This window comes from Aulostomus chinensis, chromosome 11 (genome assembly GCF_037954235.1).
Source record: "Aulostomus chinensis isolate RoL2024-O1b breed Wild chromosome 11, RoL_Achi_v1.0, whole genome shotgun sequence".
Classification (NCBI taxonomy): Eukaryota; Metazoa; Chordata; class Actinopteri; order Syngnathiformes; family Aulostomidae; genus Aulostomus; species Aulostomus chinensis.
In genome coordinates, this window is record NC_141330.1 from 25,892,848 (window position 1) to 25,911,865 (window position 19,018).

The 19,018-nt window shown below is 45.1% G+C and overlaps 1 protein-coding gene across 1 annotated transcript in view; it reads right to left on the reverse strand.

The window, feature by feature from the left end:
• Positions 1-1,988: 1,988 nt before the first annotated feature.
• me1 (malic enzyme 1, NADP(+)-dependent, cytosolic) overlaps positions 1,989-19,018 on the reverse strand; it is a 78,124-nt gene continuing 61,094 nt past the window's right edge. Inside the window, exons 6-14 of the mRNA XM_086219208.1 lie at positions 14,409-14,512; positions 6,670-6,779; positions 5,879-5,976; positions 5,339-5,452; positions 4,997-5,102; positions 3,475-3,617; positions 3,186-3,359; positions 2,686-2,784; positions 1,989-2,591 (exon numbers count right to left, since the gene is read on the reverse strand). Coding sequence (XP_086075334.1) covers positions 2,424-2,591; positions 2,686-2,784; positions 3,186-3,359; positions 3,475-3,617; positions 4,997-5,102; positions 5,339-5,452; positions 5,879-5,976; positions 6,670-6,779; positions 14,409-14,512 — 1,116 coding nt within the window. The 3' untranslated portion in view covers positions 1,989-2,423. The remainder of the gene's footprint in view (positions 2,592-2,685; positions 2,785-3,185; positions 3,360-3,474; positions 3,618-4,996; positions 5,103-5,338; positions 5,453-5,878; positions 5,977-6,669; positions 6,780-14,408; positions 14,513-19,018) is intronic.

Consider the following 19,018-nt stretch of genomic DNA (forward strand, 5'->3'; position numbering starts at 1 on the left):
AGCAAATGTTTGTCTCACTGAGGCTCGCCTGGAGCGGGACGCTCAGCCCTGAACGCTGACTGGTCCGCTTGCCTCCCCATCGATTCCCCAGTGAAATGGGCAGTGGGCCAGCCGAGGCCTCTGGTACTGGCTGTCTGGACTGTCATCGATTCATGAACGTAAAATCACTCTCAAGCAAACCCAAAACACCACACGTGTTGTGTGTGTGCGGGTGTGTGTTTGTGTGCGCGCGCAACACAGGCACATTGAGTGAGCTCCCTAAGTACAATCAGGTCCTAAACTAACTCAAAAACCACAGCTGCTTCATTCTCCTCTCTCATAGGTCAGGACAACTTCTGGAGTTCTATACTAGTTCTGTAGTTCTTTACTAGTTCTGGACAAGTTCTGTAGTTCTATACTAGTTCTGTAGTTCTTTATGAGTCCTGAAGTTCTATACTAGTTCTGGACAAGTTCTATAGTTCTGTACTAGTTCTGTATTATGTACTAGTTCTGTAGTTCTGGACTAGTTCTGTAGTTCTATACTAGTTCTGTAGTTCTATACTAGTTCTGGACGAGTTCTGTAGTTCTATGCTTGTTCTGTAGTTCTATACTAGTTCTGTAGTTCTTTACTAGTCCTGAAGTTCTATACTAGTTCTGGACGAGTTCTGTAGTTCTATACTAGTTCTATAGTTGTATACTAGTTCTGTAGTTCTGGACTAGTTCTGTAGTTCTATACTAGTTCTGGACGAGTTCTGTAATTCTATACTAGTTCTGTACTTCTTTACGAGTCCTGAAGTTCTATACTAGTTCTGGACAAGTTCTGTAGTTCTATACTAGTTCTGTATTCTATACTACTTCTGTAGTTCTGGACTAGTTCTGTAGTTCTATACTAGTTCTGTAGTTCTATACTAGTTCTGGACGAGTTCTGTAGTTCTATGCTTGTTCTGTAGTTCTATACTAGTTCTGTAGTTCTTTACTAGTCCTGAAGTTCTATACTAGTTCTGGACGAGTTCTGTAGTTCTATACTAGTTCTGTAGTTCTGGACTAGCTCTGTAGTTCTATACTAGTTCTGGACAAGTTCTGTAGTTTACACTGGTTCTGTAGTTCTATACTAGTTCTGGACTCGTTTTGTAGTTCTATACTAGTTCTGTAGTTCTATACTAGTTCTGGACGAGTTCTGTAGTTCTGTACTAGTTCTGTAGTTCTATACTAGTTCTATACTTGTTCTGTAGTTCTATACTAGTTCTGTACTAGTTCTGTAGTTCTATACTAGTTCTGTAATTCTATACTAGTTCTGGACTCGTTCTGTAGTTCTATACTAGTTCTGAACTCGTTCTGTAGTTCTGTACTAGTGGAGCCACCAGAACCGTTTGGATCATACTGACAGTGTGTGATGTGTCACTTGTTATCCAGCCTACACACAAACTGCTACCTTCTGCCCCCCCCTCCCACTAGGGACTACCAACTCACCTTCAGTCTCAGCAGGCACTGGTCTTTACTGGTCAACATACCAGCTCACCAGATGTCATCTAATCGTACCTTTCATCTAGTGAGGATGTTATATTCCTGTTTAACAGACGGACATGAAAACAGTCCTGAGTTATATTTAGTTGCGTCTGACGCTTTTAAACTAGGAAACAGTAAAACTGTATCTCCAACCATATTCTATTAAAATCAAATACATCTATATGGTTCTACGGGATTTCCTTTTGAGAACCTATATACTTCCCCCTGAACCTGTGTGCTTTCCTGTATGAACAGTCAGGGAGAACACGTTGCAGTGGCACACTTTGACCTCTAGAGGGGACCAGAGTCTCAGAAGCCTCTCGGGAGACGTCATCTAGACTCTATCAAGGCAAGCGATGTCACCGGAGGAGGAACCAATAGTGAGGACAGAACTGTACTGTGAGTGACTTGAAATGTTCTAATATCATTATTTTCCTTATCGTTTCCCTTTCATGTCCAGCGCTCCTGCTGCGCTGTTGCCATTTTACTGTACTAAAGTGATCAAACATAGAAACATGGATCAAAACCAGTTTTATTTCACATGACACTGTCAAAAGACAAATGTCTAATTACAGAACAATTACTCAGAACCTGTGGAGGATTTATAAATTACTTTCAATGTGGTAACAGCCATCAGTGCAATGCTTCCTATGTTCTGCAAACTATCTGCGTCACAGTTAATTACCTTGGCTCTGTCTGAGTTTAATTAATTACTGAATTCACTGTATTTCATAAATTACCTTCCTATTCTTTGGAGGAGAAATAATGCCTTAAACATCTTTTGCGGGCCCAACTTCTGCTTCCAGTGTTTTGTCACCATTCATTTCCTAGTGATAGAGAGGAAAATCAACTCACATCCTCATTCATCACGCCGATGATACCGGACCACCGCGGTGACCTCGCGCCCCCAAAGGCCCGTCGCATCGCTGAGCACTGCATTAAAGTTTGCATGTCTGGACAGTCATGCTGTCTTGTGGCCAGCGGTACGAGTCCACGACAAACTCATCATAGTCAGTGCTGTACGAGAGTGAGCGCACATATGCTGCTTTATCGGTGGGCTCCGGGCGAAGGGTCGCCAGGTTGTGCTCGTAGGCGTACTCCATGATCTGAAATGCATTTGGTGAAATATTGGGAGTCAGTCAGGGACCAGGAGCATCTGTGGAGAATGGCGTGTTCACAGAGTGTCTGCCGCGCTCTCACCGTGACCGCCAGGTTGAGCGAGACCTCCCTGATGGAGCTGAGAGGGGGGTACAGTCGTCCCTCGGCCAGGTCCTTCTCCGTCACCAGCTGAGCAAGAGCCTGTTCCACAGCAACGATCAGCAACGTGAGCTTTTAACTTACCACGGTGAACTAGCTACGCTTACACTTCCCCCGCACTACCATTCACCGCACCAAGCTAACTAGTGGTCAGGTCGTGTCAAGTGTGGCTCTGGGGAGGATGGCGAATGACAGTGGTTCCTTTAACAAACTGAGTAGATTTGCACGTTGGGTCTGACAGTCTGCGGATGTGAATATGTGTCATAGCGAAGGCTTGGTCAGCTGGTGAAGGTGGGAAAATCATAGTTAGATAAACTTACAAGTGCTGGATTTTTAGAGCTACAGCGCCTCGTTGCTGACTCACTCACTCACACAGTAACAAGTGCTCAATGGTCAAGGCTGTTCGTGCCCTCAAGCTGTGAGGGGATGACAGAACATTTCACCTCTGCTGCAGTAAGAAAAACCTCTTCCGTGATGTGGCGGACGGTGCAGGCGGTGATGCCCAGGCCCACGCTCGGAAAGATGTAGGCGTTGTTCCCCTGACCAGGATAGAACGTCCTCCCATCAGGCAGGGTCACGGGGTCAAACGGACTGCCACTGGCAAAGATGCCTCGACCCTGCAGCACAGGACGTGGAATAGTGAGTAAAAGTGTTGCTCATCTATTTTTCACCAGAGAGGAGTCACAGAAGCTGCATGTCCTTGGAGGAGGGGGCAACACGAGTCCCGAGTACCTCTGTGAGTGTGTAGCACTGCTCAGCCGTGCATTCAGCTTTGCTGGTGGGGTTGCTGAGGGCAAAGATGATGGGGCGTTCATTGAAGGAGGCCATGTCCCTGATGATCTGCTCAGTGAAGGCTCCAGCTACAGCTGCCACACCTGGACTCACAAGCACACCCGTTTACCATTCAGCTTATACTCTCAAGGTACCATCATACATTTCTCTTACCATGAATGCACTGTAGACAAAAATACTGCCTCATTCCCTCCACCATCCCCCTCCATAACTAAAGGAGGAGGAGCCTGTCATGGCTCAGAGGTAGAGTGACCGTCTAGCAACCGAAGGGTCGCTGGTTTGATCCTCACCCCGGTGACCATGTCACAGTGTCCTTGAGCAAGACACTGGACCCCTTATTGCTCCTGATGAGTAGGTTGGCGCCTCGCACGGCAGCCTCCACCATCAGTGTGTGAGCGTGTGTGTGAAAGGGTGAATGAGATGACGCTGTAAAGCACCTTGAGCGCTGCTAAGGTGGACAGGCGTTGTATAAATTGAGTCCATTTAACATTTAAGTTCCTTTTGTGGTTGCATTTATTCTTTTTTGGTCTTTATGTGCATCATGCAAACTGGGGAAACAAACACAGCGTGTGAGTCCGTTTTTGAAAGTATTTGTGCCATTTAGCAAAATAAGGATGCATTTTCTAAAGGATCTGGTTTTCCTGCAGTGCCTCACACCCCGAGTCTCCCCGATGTTTTACTGTGATTGCAGGTGCGCTGCGGCAGTACACGCACACACACACACACACACGCACGCACACACGCACGCACGCACGCACGCACGCACGCACGCACGCACGCACGCACCTTTATGCGAAGCTCAGGTGTGAGGCACTTACTTTAACAAAAGCTTGCAATTATTTTTTTAACTGTATTGAAGCTCTTTCTTTGATTAAAGAAGGTTCAGTATTCAATTTCAAATTTCAGAGTTGAATAGCTGAAGATTAATTCATTAAAGCCGTGAATAGACAAATTCTTTCTGATAATGAAAATAAAAAAGAAAACACAGACTAAGAGGAGGGAGCAGTCGACCAGGCCTCCAGTCTAAAAATGAAAATTCCTCTCGTTGGGTCCAGCTGTCCTTTCACCAACTTCTGTCTTGGGCTTCTTGTGTGGTTGTTATTGGAGGGGCGATGGAATGAGCGGACAGCCAATGTCTTTGTCTTCGACAGGCTCTTTTTAGTTGAACCACTCTGCTCTAGTAGGTGTGTACAGAAGTGACGCCTACTGTGTCCTCATGGAGGTGTGATCTTCATCACTTTAATTTAAGGGCACCAAATCGTGCGGATGCTCTCATACGACATGGAAGTCGGCACGAATGCCTTTTTACAAATCCTGCTGTTGTGATGTAATGAGGACGGCGCTGAAATGACGCGAGCCTTTGTTTTTTTTCAATACTGAAGCGAATACACAGCACAAACTAAGGAAGGAGAGATCAGGAGCAGAGATTTGGCCCAGAACAGAAAAACTCTCGCCGTTTTACCGATGATCGCAGTCGGTTTCAGCTCCCGGACCACATCCTCCAGTTTCTTCATCTGTGGGTGTTCATGAGCAAACCTCTCCTTCTCATGAGTCAGATGGTCTCGACCCTGAGCATTCATAGAAGACAGATTAATTTAGGCATTGTTCCCCCCAGGCCCTGGAATAGCCCCCCATCCCCTTCACGGCTGTGGTGCCACTGACAACTGTAGGTCAAACTCAAAGACGTGTTTCTCTCACTGTCAGGTTGGCGTGGAGGTGGTGGCTGGTTGGCTTCTGTTATACTTAACAATATGAGCGTCCCAGCAAATGAAGATGAACATGCACATGTGATAGAAAGAGACACCTTGACAATGAGGCCCTTGGAATCAACCATCCAGATCTTCTTCAACGCCTCCTCCTGAGCCAGTCCCTCCTTCTCCATGGCCATGACGATCAGGTCGGCGATCCCCATCGCTGCCTGGGGGGAGGAAGGAGGAGGAGGAGATCTCTTCAGGGCGGATGGTGACAGCTCACGACAAGCTCAGGGAATGTGTGGAGTGCTCTGACTTTCCTGGAGTCGAAGTCGTAACATTCAAACTCTTGATGTGTTTAAGAAAAATATAAATCATGACATTGACGTAACCAGGACAATAATAAAAGGCCGTTTGGGATGAAATTTCATATTCCTTAAACTTTGGTTTATATTTTACATAGCGCTCACTTGTTGAATGAAACAAAACTTCCCAGCAGCCAATATAAGTTCAGAGAGATGTTGGACAGGATGTTCAACTTCACTTAAAAAATTGGAATCAGGCAATTCAGCCACTGAGGGCTTTCAAGGCTACAGAAATTCCCCTGAAGGCCCCGGTGCTCCATCTCCCTACGTAACGTGGGCTCCACCCACCTCCCCGGCACCCTGGAACACGATGGTGTGGTCGCACATTTTGCACTTGGTGATGCGGAGGGCGGCCAGGAGCCCAGCGACTGCCACTGCAGCAGTACCTGGTCAGGGTTACAGAACCACATCATAACGCTGCATTATAACATGACGCACATACAACGCATTTCATGCAAAAGATGCGATGCAAAGTGCTGAAAAAAAGGATAGATAAATACAAACAATAACACAAACAACAGTGACAACATGTAAAAATATACAGGTGTTGTATATACACACGTAGACACCATACTGAGTGTACACCCACACATATGTGTAAAAAAAACAGACAAAAAACCCACAATACAAGTCATGTAGTAAGATCATAACACAACAGAGCAAAGCACAGTTACAGCAGGGAGCAGAGATTAGTGGTCACTTCAAAATAATAAAATGGCAGTGATCACAGTAATATTACATTATAGTAAAAGTAAAATATACAGTAAAAGTATGTACCCATAATCATTAGTAGTCATACAGTAGAATGAGGTGCCAATGATACTTTGATAATATACCAAACGGTCTCATCTCTGAGGTCTGCGTTGGGACTTTATTATAATTTACATCTGTAAAAATGTGGATTACACATTTTTAATTGTATTTTTAATATCAGACAAAGAATTTTGGTGTGACGCCGACTGGTTTGGGGTCAAATGCTGATAGCAATATGTGGGAGTAAAAAAGAAGTGTACTCTATATTAATGAAGTACCGCCAGATCAAGGGTACTTCTGTGTTTGTGTGTCTCCTCCTGAGTTACCTTGGATGTCGTCGTTGAAGGTGCAATAGGTGTTGCGGTACTTGCTCAGCAGACGGAAAGCGTTGATGTTTGCAAAGTCCTCAAACTGAATCAGGCAGTCCATCCCAAACCTGGAGGACAGAGGAGATGCACTGTCAGAGTGCTGCTTTCCCTCAGGCCTCAGGAGGGCGCTCTCCCTCCGTCTACACCGCCCAGGTTACTCAAGGTTGAACCCCATCCATGCACAGCCACAGGAAAACAGCTCATAGCAAATAGAAAGTGTTTGGTTGTAAGCATTAAAAAGGTTACACACTGTTTTGTTTACTAGACATCTGACAAGCAGACACCTGCTTTCTTGACTTTAACAGCAGCCCCCCCCCCCCCCCCCCCCCATGGGTTCCGCTGGAGGGGTCAGACATTCACAAAGGAGCAAAATCACAACAACACTGCTGCACTGGTGCACTGAGCCCACCCAGTCCCCTAGTAAACCAGTAAACCAGTAAACCAGCAGTGTTCACTTTAACAAGTTGTTCCTCAGACAACCAATCACTTCCCTCCACACAACAGCCCACAAAAACATCATGCAACAAAAATTCACTTGGCCTTACGAGCCTTTAAATTAGATTTAGCAGCGCCGAACAGGAATCCCAAACTCCCCCAGCCTTTCATCAGACGGACCCTCTGCTTTACCGGGATTTACTGGATGTTAGCAAAGTGGCTGCTGCTGCTCTATCTTCAAGATGAAAGCCTGGTTCAACAGCAGGGAAGGAAAGTATGACCTGCTGTCGCTGTCCAGGAGACATTCTGTCTGAGAAACGCTGGCAGATAGATGCGAGAGCAGCACACTGCTCGAGCAGAGATGGGCTGTCCTGAGCCCTGACACCTGGACTGGGTCTGTCAGGGGCTCATTTAGGTTTTGGGAGAATGAAGTGAAATAAATGATGTGTTCTTTTCTTATTTCTTTTTAATAAGTATAACTACAGTTCAGAGCTTACCTAGCTAAATATGTGAGTGTACCCAAAAGTATTTAAGTGAAATCTGTATTCCAACAACTAATCCATCCATCCATCATCAACCGCTTGTCCTGCTCAGGATCCCAGGGGGCTGGGGGCTGTCCCAGGGGGTCACCCTGGACAGGCCAGCTACTAATGAAGAAGCTAAATCAGAGAGCTGCTAACTCTTGGTCTGGGAAGCAATAAAAGGAGCTACATTTATAGCTTTATTGTGCACTCAATCAGAAAAAAACCTGTCATCAAAAAATTGATTTGAGCGTAAAACAACTTGCCATTTTTGCTGTCGTGAACAAAAGGATAGAATGAAATTCAGAATAAAAGTACAAATGAATCAAAAACTTGTGCAAACACCAAACTTTTCTTTGCAAATCCAAAATTATTGTTTGTGAAACCGAAGCTTTGTTTGCGAGTCTGACTAAAGTTTCAGGACCATCCTGAGGCCTGGAGTAAACGGCTTGGGATTTGCAAACAAAATGTTTAGAAAAATGATACTTTGGCTTTGATTTTAATGCTTTTCTAATTTGAGTTTGTTTTTATTTTTTTTAAAAAACATGTTTTTCTGATTTCTGTTTTGCTTTCAAATGCTAATTTTTTTTATTGCAAACTTGCAAAATAAAGATGCAAAAGCAACAGGAAGCACGCGGAGTGGGTATCATTCAAAACCTCAGCAGTACATGTACTTACGTACCCGTTCCTGAAAATACTGCTTTAATACTGATTGAAATTCGACCGAACAAAACCAACCAAAGCGAGTAAAGCAAAACTTCTTGAACTTGCACTAAAAGTAGTACAGAGACCAGCAGGCTACATGATTGACTTAACAATCTTATTCAGGTGGAAACCCGTAAAGAACTGGTATTAAATGCACCAGAGGTCATGCAGCGGTGAAGGAGCACCAGAGAGAACCGGGACAGGCCGGAGTCAGGTACCCCCCTCGTGCACCTGATGCCCCTGAGCTCTGACGTATCGGGAGGTGAAATCCTTCCTCATCACATTTGAAGTTTCTCGCTCTCTCTGCTGCTTTTTTCCCCCTCATTCCTCTTTCACTGCAACTTAATCATTTTTTTAATAAAAACCCACCTCTGTCCTCATAAGAGAAAAACCAAGTCCTTGATACCGTCATTGTCCAAGTGTCTAAAGCTGTTTCCCACTTGTCAGAGTGCCTGCTAAACTGCTTGAGGATGATGAGGCTGAGAGGAAGCTGGGAGAAGAAGAAAAGCAGGATGAGTTCAGCTGTTCAAAAACTTAATGTCCTGATGAGAGAGCCATTGCTGGGTCAGTTTATCCTCCCTTTTGTTACACTGCAAGACACCTCTGCCGAATACAGAGACTGACAGCCTGGCTGACTAACTGCCAACACAGCAGTAAGCTGTGAGGCAAGAAATGTGTTTTCGATCAAGCAGAGAGCAGCTCTAAACCGCCAAGAGTCTGTGTGAAGAGGAGGGATAATGAGACAAAGAAGAGAGCTGTAAACCTTTTATTGTGTTGGGCTTCAGGAGACGGAGACGAGCAACCAGAGGGCGCTGCTCTGGACAAAGGGACAGCGCCCTCCTGCATGGTTTGCTGGAGCTTGCTACTGGTGAGGTCACACCAGTTCACACAGAACCAAGGTGCTCATCCCTGAAATCCATACAGAAGATGAGTGACGCTCACAGGCTGCAACTATTCTCATCAGATGATTATATGACCTGTCACACATTGAATTAATAGTCCTTTGTAAAATGAGAAGGAAGAGGGATCAGAGACTCTGTTCACAGCTCTGTCATTCTCCGACCCATGTAGACGGGCATATTTATGGGCAGCCACTGACCGTAAACTACAGAGTCAGAGTGTGGTGGTTGTGGGATGGCAGAAAGAAAGGGACAGCTTCCCGATAAAGAATGCTGCTCGTTGGTGCTCGGCCTGCACCAAAAACTACTGAGGAAGTGCTTTGGACTTTCACTGTGTGTGTGTGTGTGTGTGTGTGTGTGTGTGTGTGTGTGTGTGTGTGTGTGTGTGTGTGTAAAATGTACAAACATCTGCATTCACTGTTCCTGTTCTGCCTGAAAGCCAGTTGTGTGACTTCAGGAAGGAAGGAAGGAGAAAGATGTAGATACCAAGGTGCAATGGATTCCTCAAAGTGTCACTTATTACTGTAACTACTGTATTTTTTTAAATAAACACAAACTTCTTCAGACTTTAGTGTCATCCCTGTTGGCCACCACTATCATGTGACTGTATGAATGCACAAACCAGACAGAAAGATACTTTGACTTTGACGCAGAAAAGCAGATATAACACATGGTGGTTGTACGATGAGTGTCTGTCACGATGACTTTTAACCATCATCCTTTGCAATGTTTGCACCAAATTTGAAGAGATTCCTCCAAGATGCCCCTGAGGTACAGCATTAGCGAGAATGGGACAGAGAAGCTGGCACCATAATCCCCCAGCCCACGGCTGTCACGGGTGGGGAGACACAGCAGGAGGCAAAGTCTCCTAATAAGCTGCTTTAGTCAAAACCACACCACACAAAAACCAAAACGTAAAACATACTGGAGTGTTTTGTTGCAGCTGAGACGACAGAATCACTGCAGTTGATACCTCCAGAGCATGAGATGTTGATGAGCTGGAAATAAAGTTTTCTTGTTCATCTCAATGAAGCTAATGTTAGCTTGTGCGATGAGCTAACGCATCACGTACTGACAGCGAGCTGAGCACTCAGCAGTCGGCTCGCTCTCGTCAGCCGCTGCAGATGTCTGTACTTTTCATGGGCTTTTCATTTTTGACACGATATAGAAAAATGTTATAATTTAAGATCTGAGAAAGCAGGGAACCTCTAAGACGTCAGCGAACCCTTCAAACTACATTTGTGAAGGAAATAGATTCCAGCCAGTCTTGAGTCGATACCCCTCCCACGAGTTTGGATCAGCATGAGATTATAAAACCACATCCTTCAGATTTTATCATGTTGACCAACAGTTTCACTGACAGCAGAGAAATACAGCACAAACTGACTTTCAGTGATCGAAATAGGAGATTTAGAACATTTCAATAAATGCAGGATGTCTGGGATTCATCAAAAGCAAACAGTGACCTGCTGAGGTCCTGGACTGCAGCACAGCTGATGATGAACAGGATGAAATCATCAGCGTAGAAAATAATATCACTGAATGCTGTGATTTTAGGCTCTACATCATCTACATCATTACAGGCCGAAACAACAATAACAACAGCAAAAGTTTCCACCTCTTACACTAAATTAACTATTTAATTTCTGCAATGGTATCAGTTTCATACTTAAATGATTAATAATTAAGGTTAATAAAAGTTAAATTGTGTTCATTGTGTGACAGCAGTTTTTTTCTTTTTTTGATGGATTCATATTCCCTCTACACACCTCTGGAAACAGTAAGGAACCAGACGTGCAGTCAGCTTCCTGCCACTGGGATGTTGGAACGTTCGGAGAGACGCTACCGTAACACTGCAGAAGTCTTTAGCATTCAGACACCTGTTTGATGGAATGAAGGAGTGTGAGAGGTGCAATGACAGGCACCCTCCCACGTGTTGAATCACTCAGACATTTGGTGTTCCATCTGATCCCATCTGTAGGATGAGGAAGTTCGCCAGTCACGGCCCTTCAAGAGACGTAATCAGACATCAGAGGCTGGATGAAATCTGAATCTCCAGTTCGTAGGAAGTCGTGGATGTCATATACTTCCAGAGCCGGGGGGGAGACGAGAACCAGAGAAGGAGTGAAATGAGTTTTAGTACAAGCGCATTCATGAGGTCCCAGGGTGAGCCGGGGGGAAGGTCACAGACAAGGGTGCTCTGTCCAAACACAGCTGTCAAACCTGTGTGCTGGTGTATGCACACGCGCGCACACACGGGCACACACACACACACACACACACACACACACACACACACACACATACACACGCTGTCTTTTAACCGCCATCCCCACGGGGCTTCGGGGCTAAGGCCTTAATAAATCCCCAGCCCCCTCTCACTCTCTGAGGGCCAGCATCTCTCAGCACACATGATTTCTCAAATCCCAGAGTTGTCATTAAAGACTGAGACACATTCTGCATTCTTTCCCTTCTTTTCTGTTGTTTCATCCGTCTATTCAGGTCTGTTTCTTTTCCTCTCAGGGCCAAAAGTTCAAAATGTCTTTTCAATCATCATTGTAAACGAGAACACCTCCTTTTCTGACAGTCACTGTACGTCCATTAGTTCTGACATTCTGACACGGCGTTGAAAGTTTCATGGATTCCATCAATCCCAGCTGTCCAAGTACTGCATTTTGGTTGAACACTTGACAATGTTCTTTCCCATTCTTATTACCAGCAGTGAAACCACCACCACCTCAAACAGCGCTAACTAGTGTTGTTTTTGTACCTAAAGCCTGATATTGCTCATATTAACCCGGGCGCTGCACGACCTGGCATGTATTTTTTTCAAAGCGTCACATGGTCTCTGTAGTTTACTTTGAGACAGAGCCACATTCAGCACCTGCTGCCATAAATACTGAGCTGTGCACTGAATGAATATTAATACGCAGCTTACAAGAGTCGCCAGTATTATTTATATATTTGCTAAAACCTACAGAGCTCAATAAGTCTTCAGTAGAATGAATGGACTGACAGGAAGTCAGAAAGTTGTGCGAGAGGAACCATTTAGCATTTTTATTGGATTTGTTGATGAAGAAAATGTAAATCCACACCTAATAATGCCTACATGGATAGTTTGGTGTTTAAAGTATGGATGTGCCAGTCTCTGGGTCAAGATCAAAGTTTAAAGTAATATTTTGGTTTATGAGAGAACATCAATATCTGAATGAGCACAAATTCAACTTTTCACATTTCTTAAAACAACCTTCAGTGCATCGCTCTGTCACAGCAGCAAACACCATCCAGAGGCATCAGTCCGGGTCAAATCTCAGCGAGATGTGGCTGATAAATTGGTGCATCCCTAATTTGAGATCATCTTTACTGATCTTTCCCTGTAGACGAGGAGGTGGATGTTACTTGTGACTATCACAACAACTGCTTCTCTCAAGATAAAAGTCAGAAATGGTGATTAGATGCTGCTGGTTGCCTGCAAACCTCATGGCAACAAAACTCTTTCCATGAGATGTGGGCACAGAACCCTCGATACAACCACAAATTGATTTTTATGCACATCAGTAGAACATAATGTTTTAAAAGCTCCTCTCTCTCTCTCTTTTTTTTTTTTTACAGCAAACTGGAGCCTAAATGTTAAAGAAGTGGGCTTGTCACTGGAATGTTACTGGTTTAAATCGCAGACCATGCAGGAAAATTCTACAACAAAATCTGTGAAATTACACTTTCCGTATGTGTTGCAAGTCTCACCCTGGATCAGATGTACAGCAGGTTAAATGGGTTCATTATACTCCAGACAAGCCGAGCTTTAACCGCAACTAGAAAGCTCCACCTCGGTGTTAGCGGCGTGCTTTTACTTGTGCTGCTCATCTGTTAGCAGTGCATCTTTCTACTGTCAAGTTTACAGAGAAATTTCAACACAGTAACAAAAGTACATTAGGTTTTACTACGACTGGAATCGGGTATCTGGATATTGTGAGATAATTGGCTACCCTTTATTGGAGCATGGGGGCTGGACCCAAATCAAACACAGTTGCATCACTAACCAATGAGTATTTTTAAATGATGGATTAAAAATGCACCCTGACTTGTGTTGATTGATGATGAGAAAATCTGGATTATTTGAGCTCATGGAGCTTTAGTTTCTTAGAAACCTAAAATTGAATATTACTTAAAAGACCATAGAGCTGTAATCATTCATTCAATCTCGGAGCCCATAATTATTCATTTTCCGCCAATCCGGCTCCATTGGGGAAAAGAGCTCTGCTGCTCCCTGTAGTTGAGAAGCCACCCGGTTATTAGAGTCATGGCTTCCTGTTGCCAGCTGGAGGGAGCCCAGACCCAAGGTTCTCCCTCTGGACTCTGGGCTCTCTGGGTTAGCACGAGGCTTAACCAAGCCCGTGTGTGTGTGTGTGTGTGTGTGGGGGGGGGGGGGGGGGTGGCTGTATGGCACAGAGAGAGATGCTGAGATACAGTAACATCTCACCATGCACACAAGTCAAGGTGGAAGGGATTCAATGCCTGAAGGCCAGAAAGATGCATTCCATATCTCACAGGACAAAATAACGCATGTCGGAATCACACATTTCTGCACTTAGCATGTAGCATCACACATCTAAATAACACCTCCTCTTTTCTCTGGAATATATCAGCAGATACTTTCGCTGCAAGCGTCTCTCTTACCCAAACTATATAGAGGGTGTCATTCCTAAACATCCTGTTTAGAGCAGACGGAGGAGCTCGACATTACAACCCTTGAAAACCAGAGTGAACTTATTTGCAAGTCAGATGCTTGATCCTGCTGGGAGTCAAGATTCCACCAGTGGTTTAGAATAGTTCTTCACCCATTCAAGCCAAGAAGATCAAGAGCTCTGATAGTTAACAATATCCCAGTCACTTTTCAATAATCTGAAATGACCGTGTAACACTTTTATTGAGCATTCCAAACAGTAAATCTGAAACGCGGTTGACTTACTGTAAAATCCAGAACCCTTAATCCCACAAGACTTGGCTGCATCACGCATGGCATGCATGCCTGTGCTAAACTGCTTAACAAGTTTTCTTTTAAGAAGTCCCTGTAGAAGCAAGTAGAGCAGCAGATGGCGTAAAGGAAGTGGGCAAAACCAGGCGGATATGAACATACCTGTCTGCCACAGCCTTCATAAATTCATCCAGCAGGTCATCGTACGCCTGGCCTCGCACTCTCCTGTGCCTCAGCCCGATGTAGAGAGGATCCTGCAGAAGCACCTGGAGGAAAACATGGCGGAACAGTGACAAACACATTTACAAAAATATACAAAATAGATGTCTGCAGTGACAAGAAGCCTTCAGGCTATGCTCCTTGTCTGGGGGACTAGACTTGGGGCAAAACAATCCAATAATGTGTAAGAACAAACTGGTGCATAGGAATATTTCATCATTGAGGCCAAAATAAATTTATTAGACTGTGATGGACAAAAAAACAAGCTGTTAAAACCTGTGCAAAGTTTATTTTACTCCTTATATTTTAGTCTGGTCTCTGGGTCTCCAGAGGCAGCCGACTGGTACCAACGGGTCAAGCGGTGTGCGGCAGTGGCAACTGCTGAGGCAAAAACTCGGGCGGGAGCAATGTGGTTTTCATCCCAGCCGTGGATCAGCTCTTTACCCTCGCTAGGGTGGTGGAAGGGACATGGGAGTTTGCCCAACCAGTGCACATGTGCTTTATGGATTAGACCGTGTTCCCAGGAGCACCCTGTGGAGGGGGACTCCAGGAGTATGGGGTGGATGGCCCCTTACAAAGGGCCGTTCAGTCTCTCTGCCGAAGGAGTAAGAGTTTGCTTCGCGTTAACAACAGTAAGTCGGACTTGTTCCCAGCGAAGGTTGGACTCCGCCAAGGCTGTCCTTTGTCACCGGCTCTGTTCATGAATTTGATGGACAGAATTTCTAGGCACAGCCGGGTGGTGGAGGGAGTCGAGTTTGGTGGCAGGAGGATGTCGTCTCTGCTTTTTGCAGACGATGTGGTCCTCTTAGCTCTATCAAACCACAACCTCCAGCTGTTGCTGGGACAGTTTGCAGCCGAATGTGAAGCGGCTGGGATGAGAATATAGGATAAGGTCATGGTCCTCAGCTGGAAAAGGGTGGCCTGCTCACTCAGGGTTGGGGGAAGGTCCATCCTCAGGTGGAGGAGTTTAAGTATCTTGGGATCTTGTTCACTAGCGAGGGCAAGAGAATGGCAGGTGGATTGGGGCAGCCTCCGCAGTGATGCGGGCATGAAACCAGTCCATTGTGGTGAAGAGGGGGCTTAGCCAAAAGGCAAAGCTATTGATTTACCGGTCAATCTACGTTCCAACCCTCACCTATGGTCAAGAGCTCTGGGTAATGACCGAAAGAATCGCGAATACAAGCGGCCAAAATGAGTTTCCTCCACAGGGCGGCTGGGCTCTCCCTTAGAGACAGGGTGAGAAGCTCAGTCATTCAGGAGGGACTCAGAGTAGAGCTGCTGCTCCTCCATGTCGAGAGGAGTCAGTTGAGGTGGTTCGGGCACCTGGTGAGGATGCCTCCTGGACGCCTCCCTCAGGAGGTTTTCTGGGCATATCCAACCAGGAGGAGTCCTCAGGGCCCGAGACACGCTGGAGGGATTATATCTCTCGGTTGGCCAGGGAACACCTCAGGATTCCCCCCAGAAGAGCTGGTGGACGTGACTGGGGAGATGATAATCTGGGCGTCCTTGATGAGGCTGCTGCCCCCACGACCAGGACCCGGATAAGTGGACAATGATGATTTTAGTCTCTCTGCTGAAGCTGATTAACCCTTATGACATCATATGGGTCACTTATCAGACACAGAAGATGACTACTACATTTTCTTGATGTGTAAAATTTAAAACATGTGATTTAAGGGTTTTTATGGCTACAGGTGACACAGGTGAAGCATTTCTTATTTCTATGCAAAGGGTTACTTTTCACTCACTGATACTTTGATAGGCGAGTGGTGGGAACCTGCAGTGAGGAGGAGAGTGTTTCCCATCCTATACTGAACTCTGCAGCTCACTTTACAGCAGTAATCAAACCAGTTAATGAGAAAAGTATGATGTCTAAATTGTAAACGTCAACGTATGAATTGTGTACACAGACAAACTGAAGGCATGAGCTGGACTGTGGAATCTGTGAAAAGGAAATATGAAGAGATTATTTACAAAAACATCTGTGTCCGTGTTGGACCTCTGCTATAATGTGAATAATGTGTGTGATCCCACTGACACGGCTCCATGTGCAGCAAACCATCACCCTGTTGCAAACGATATCACATTTCAAGGAAAGTCAATGACTTTCAAATGTGTTGGGAGGTCATCGTCATTCTCATTATCTGGTTGTAATAATGAACCATTCTTTAGAGACCACAGCCCTGCTGTACAACCAGCACGTAGACTATCTAGACTTGCGTCAGTTCCCTGCTCCCTACAGGTGGAAGAAGGAAGGTGCAGAATGTAAATATCCTATCCAGGGGCCAGCAAAGGTCAGTACACCCCCCCACACCCCAACCCAAATTAACACCCTCTCTTCAAAGGAGGACTAACACAGCTGGAAAGGAGATGAAGCAGGAGCCACAGTGACCTTCAACCTTTGCCCCATAGTTTTTTGAAGAAAGAAAGGGATGCAGCAGTGAGGTGAGGAAATTAAGAGCTGAGGTCCCTGTGTGTGTGTGTGTGTGTGTGTGTGTGTGTGTGTGTGTGTCTGTGTGTGTGTGTCTGTGTGTGACAAAGAAAGCGAGAGACTGTGTAGAATTTTCTGGAAGTCAATAGCATCTGGCATTGATAAATATAAATTGATTGCAGACTTTGCCGCTGGCTCCATATTTCATCAGATCTTTGACATGCCTGACATCGCGTCTCAACATACTGTACATCGAGTTTCCCAGCATGATAGAATTTAGTTGATAGATGCTGCTGCAGCCATCCAGGATATTTCGATCCCAAAGGCTGAGGAGCAGCGTTCATGCCTCAATGGGACAGTTGCTTGAGAATGGATAATTACAGAGAGCGAAGGGGAAGGCAGCACCACCTTACCATGGCAGGGTCAAGCCTTGCCTTGTCCCAGAACAGCTCAAAATATTTAAAGCAATATTTATTTAAAGTTGACAACTCATTTCCTGGCAGGCGGTTAATGGCCAGTAACAGACAGTAGCTAGGTGGCCAGAATTAAACTTGAACCAAAGCAAGCAAAACACGTTCATTTGATCCCCACAGTGAAGTGGAGTGATACCAGAAAGATTTCGGTGGAAATTTTACCAAATGATGCAATTGCATGCAAGGGGACAGAAGAAAATGGCTGCAGGAGTGCTGAGACATTGTCCAGCTATAAGAAACCGTAACCAACCAGCAGGTGAACTAGACGGAGCTGTACTGTCAGTAACCTGGGTCCCCATGACAGAGATTCCATTGGTCTGACCTCTCTGACTGAACACTTGACTTTAGTTCTCGTTCCGTCCCAGATCTTCAACATTAGTCGGGCTAAATTGTCCCCTGTCGCTCACATGGGATTCGTCCCTGTGCTTGGCTCGGCACTTCATGCCTGCGAGACACACAGAAGCTTTATTTTCACTGTCAAATTGTAGCTTTTTACAAAATGACATCTGTTATTAAAGTTCCGCAAAATTAAATTCAGCTTTATGTGAGGCGCTAGACTCCTGCCGACAGCATTCAGGTTGTTACACATGGCACCTTACAGAGCGCTGCAGTGCTGACGTAGTGTTGGAGGTCAACCTGGGTTCCCTCCACCAAAGACAGTGGGATTTTTTCCGTTTGATTTTGGACTTACGCACAACTTTAAGCACCACAACCAGCTCTGTGCTTCTTATGCTGTCGTTGTGGTCACGTTTGTAGCCTCATTGAACACTTCAGCATTCACTATTGTGGTGTTTAATGAGGTCTGTGGTCTGTAGAAAAACAGCCCAACAATTAAATTCGTCACATAACGACAGCGGAAGTACCTGAATGGTTAGTGGACTCACCGAATCTAAGTTAGCAGGTAAGTGTTACCTTCGCTGACGAAGCGCATGGCTGTTTTTTTCAGAATGATACAACAAAGCAGGAATAAATACAAGTAAACTGATGTCAGTTTTATTTTAAATTATGATGATTAATGAAGACAACCGTCGTGATCCTGCCCAAACGCTTAACCCCTACTGGCGGAAATGACTTACTGCAACCTTCGATGAGCCAATAATTTCTGATGTTATTTATCAGTAAACATCATCAAGTACTAATGATGCAGTTGCTTAAGCACCCAATACAGTAGTAGCCTGGAACTATGATTTATCTGAAGAGGAAAGTCTGTCTCGGTCGAGGGGTCTGCCTGCATGCACCCCCCACCCCATCCACTCAAGGACAAATATAATCCCATAATAGCAGTAATTTTAATAATGATCTTCAGCTACTTCAACAACTACCTCATAGCCTCATTCCCATCTGCCCCATCATTCCTTCACCCTCAGAGTAGTGGGCCTCTGACATGAAGCCATCTCACACACAGGCATGCACACACACACACACACACACACACACACACACACACACACACACACACGTCACAGCCCCTCTCATGTGGCTTATCGCTTTAGAGTTCTAGAAACATGGAGGTCAGTCAATTTTGAGCTTGCAGTGAATGTGTGTGTTTTACTTAATATTTAAGGAATACTTGAATTCACCATGTTGATAAATCAACTTGTTGGTCTGAAAACTGGAGACAAACAAAGTCATTCTGAATTTCGTTAGTT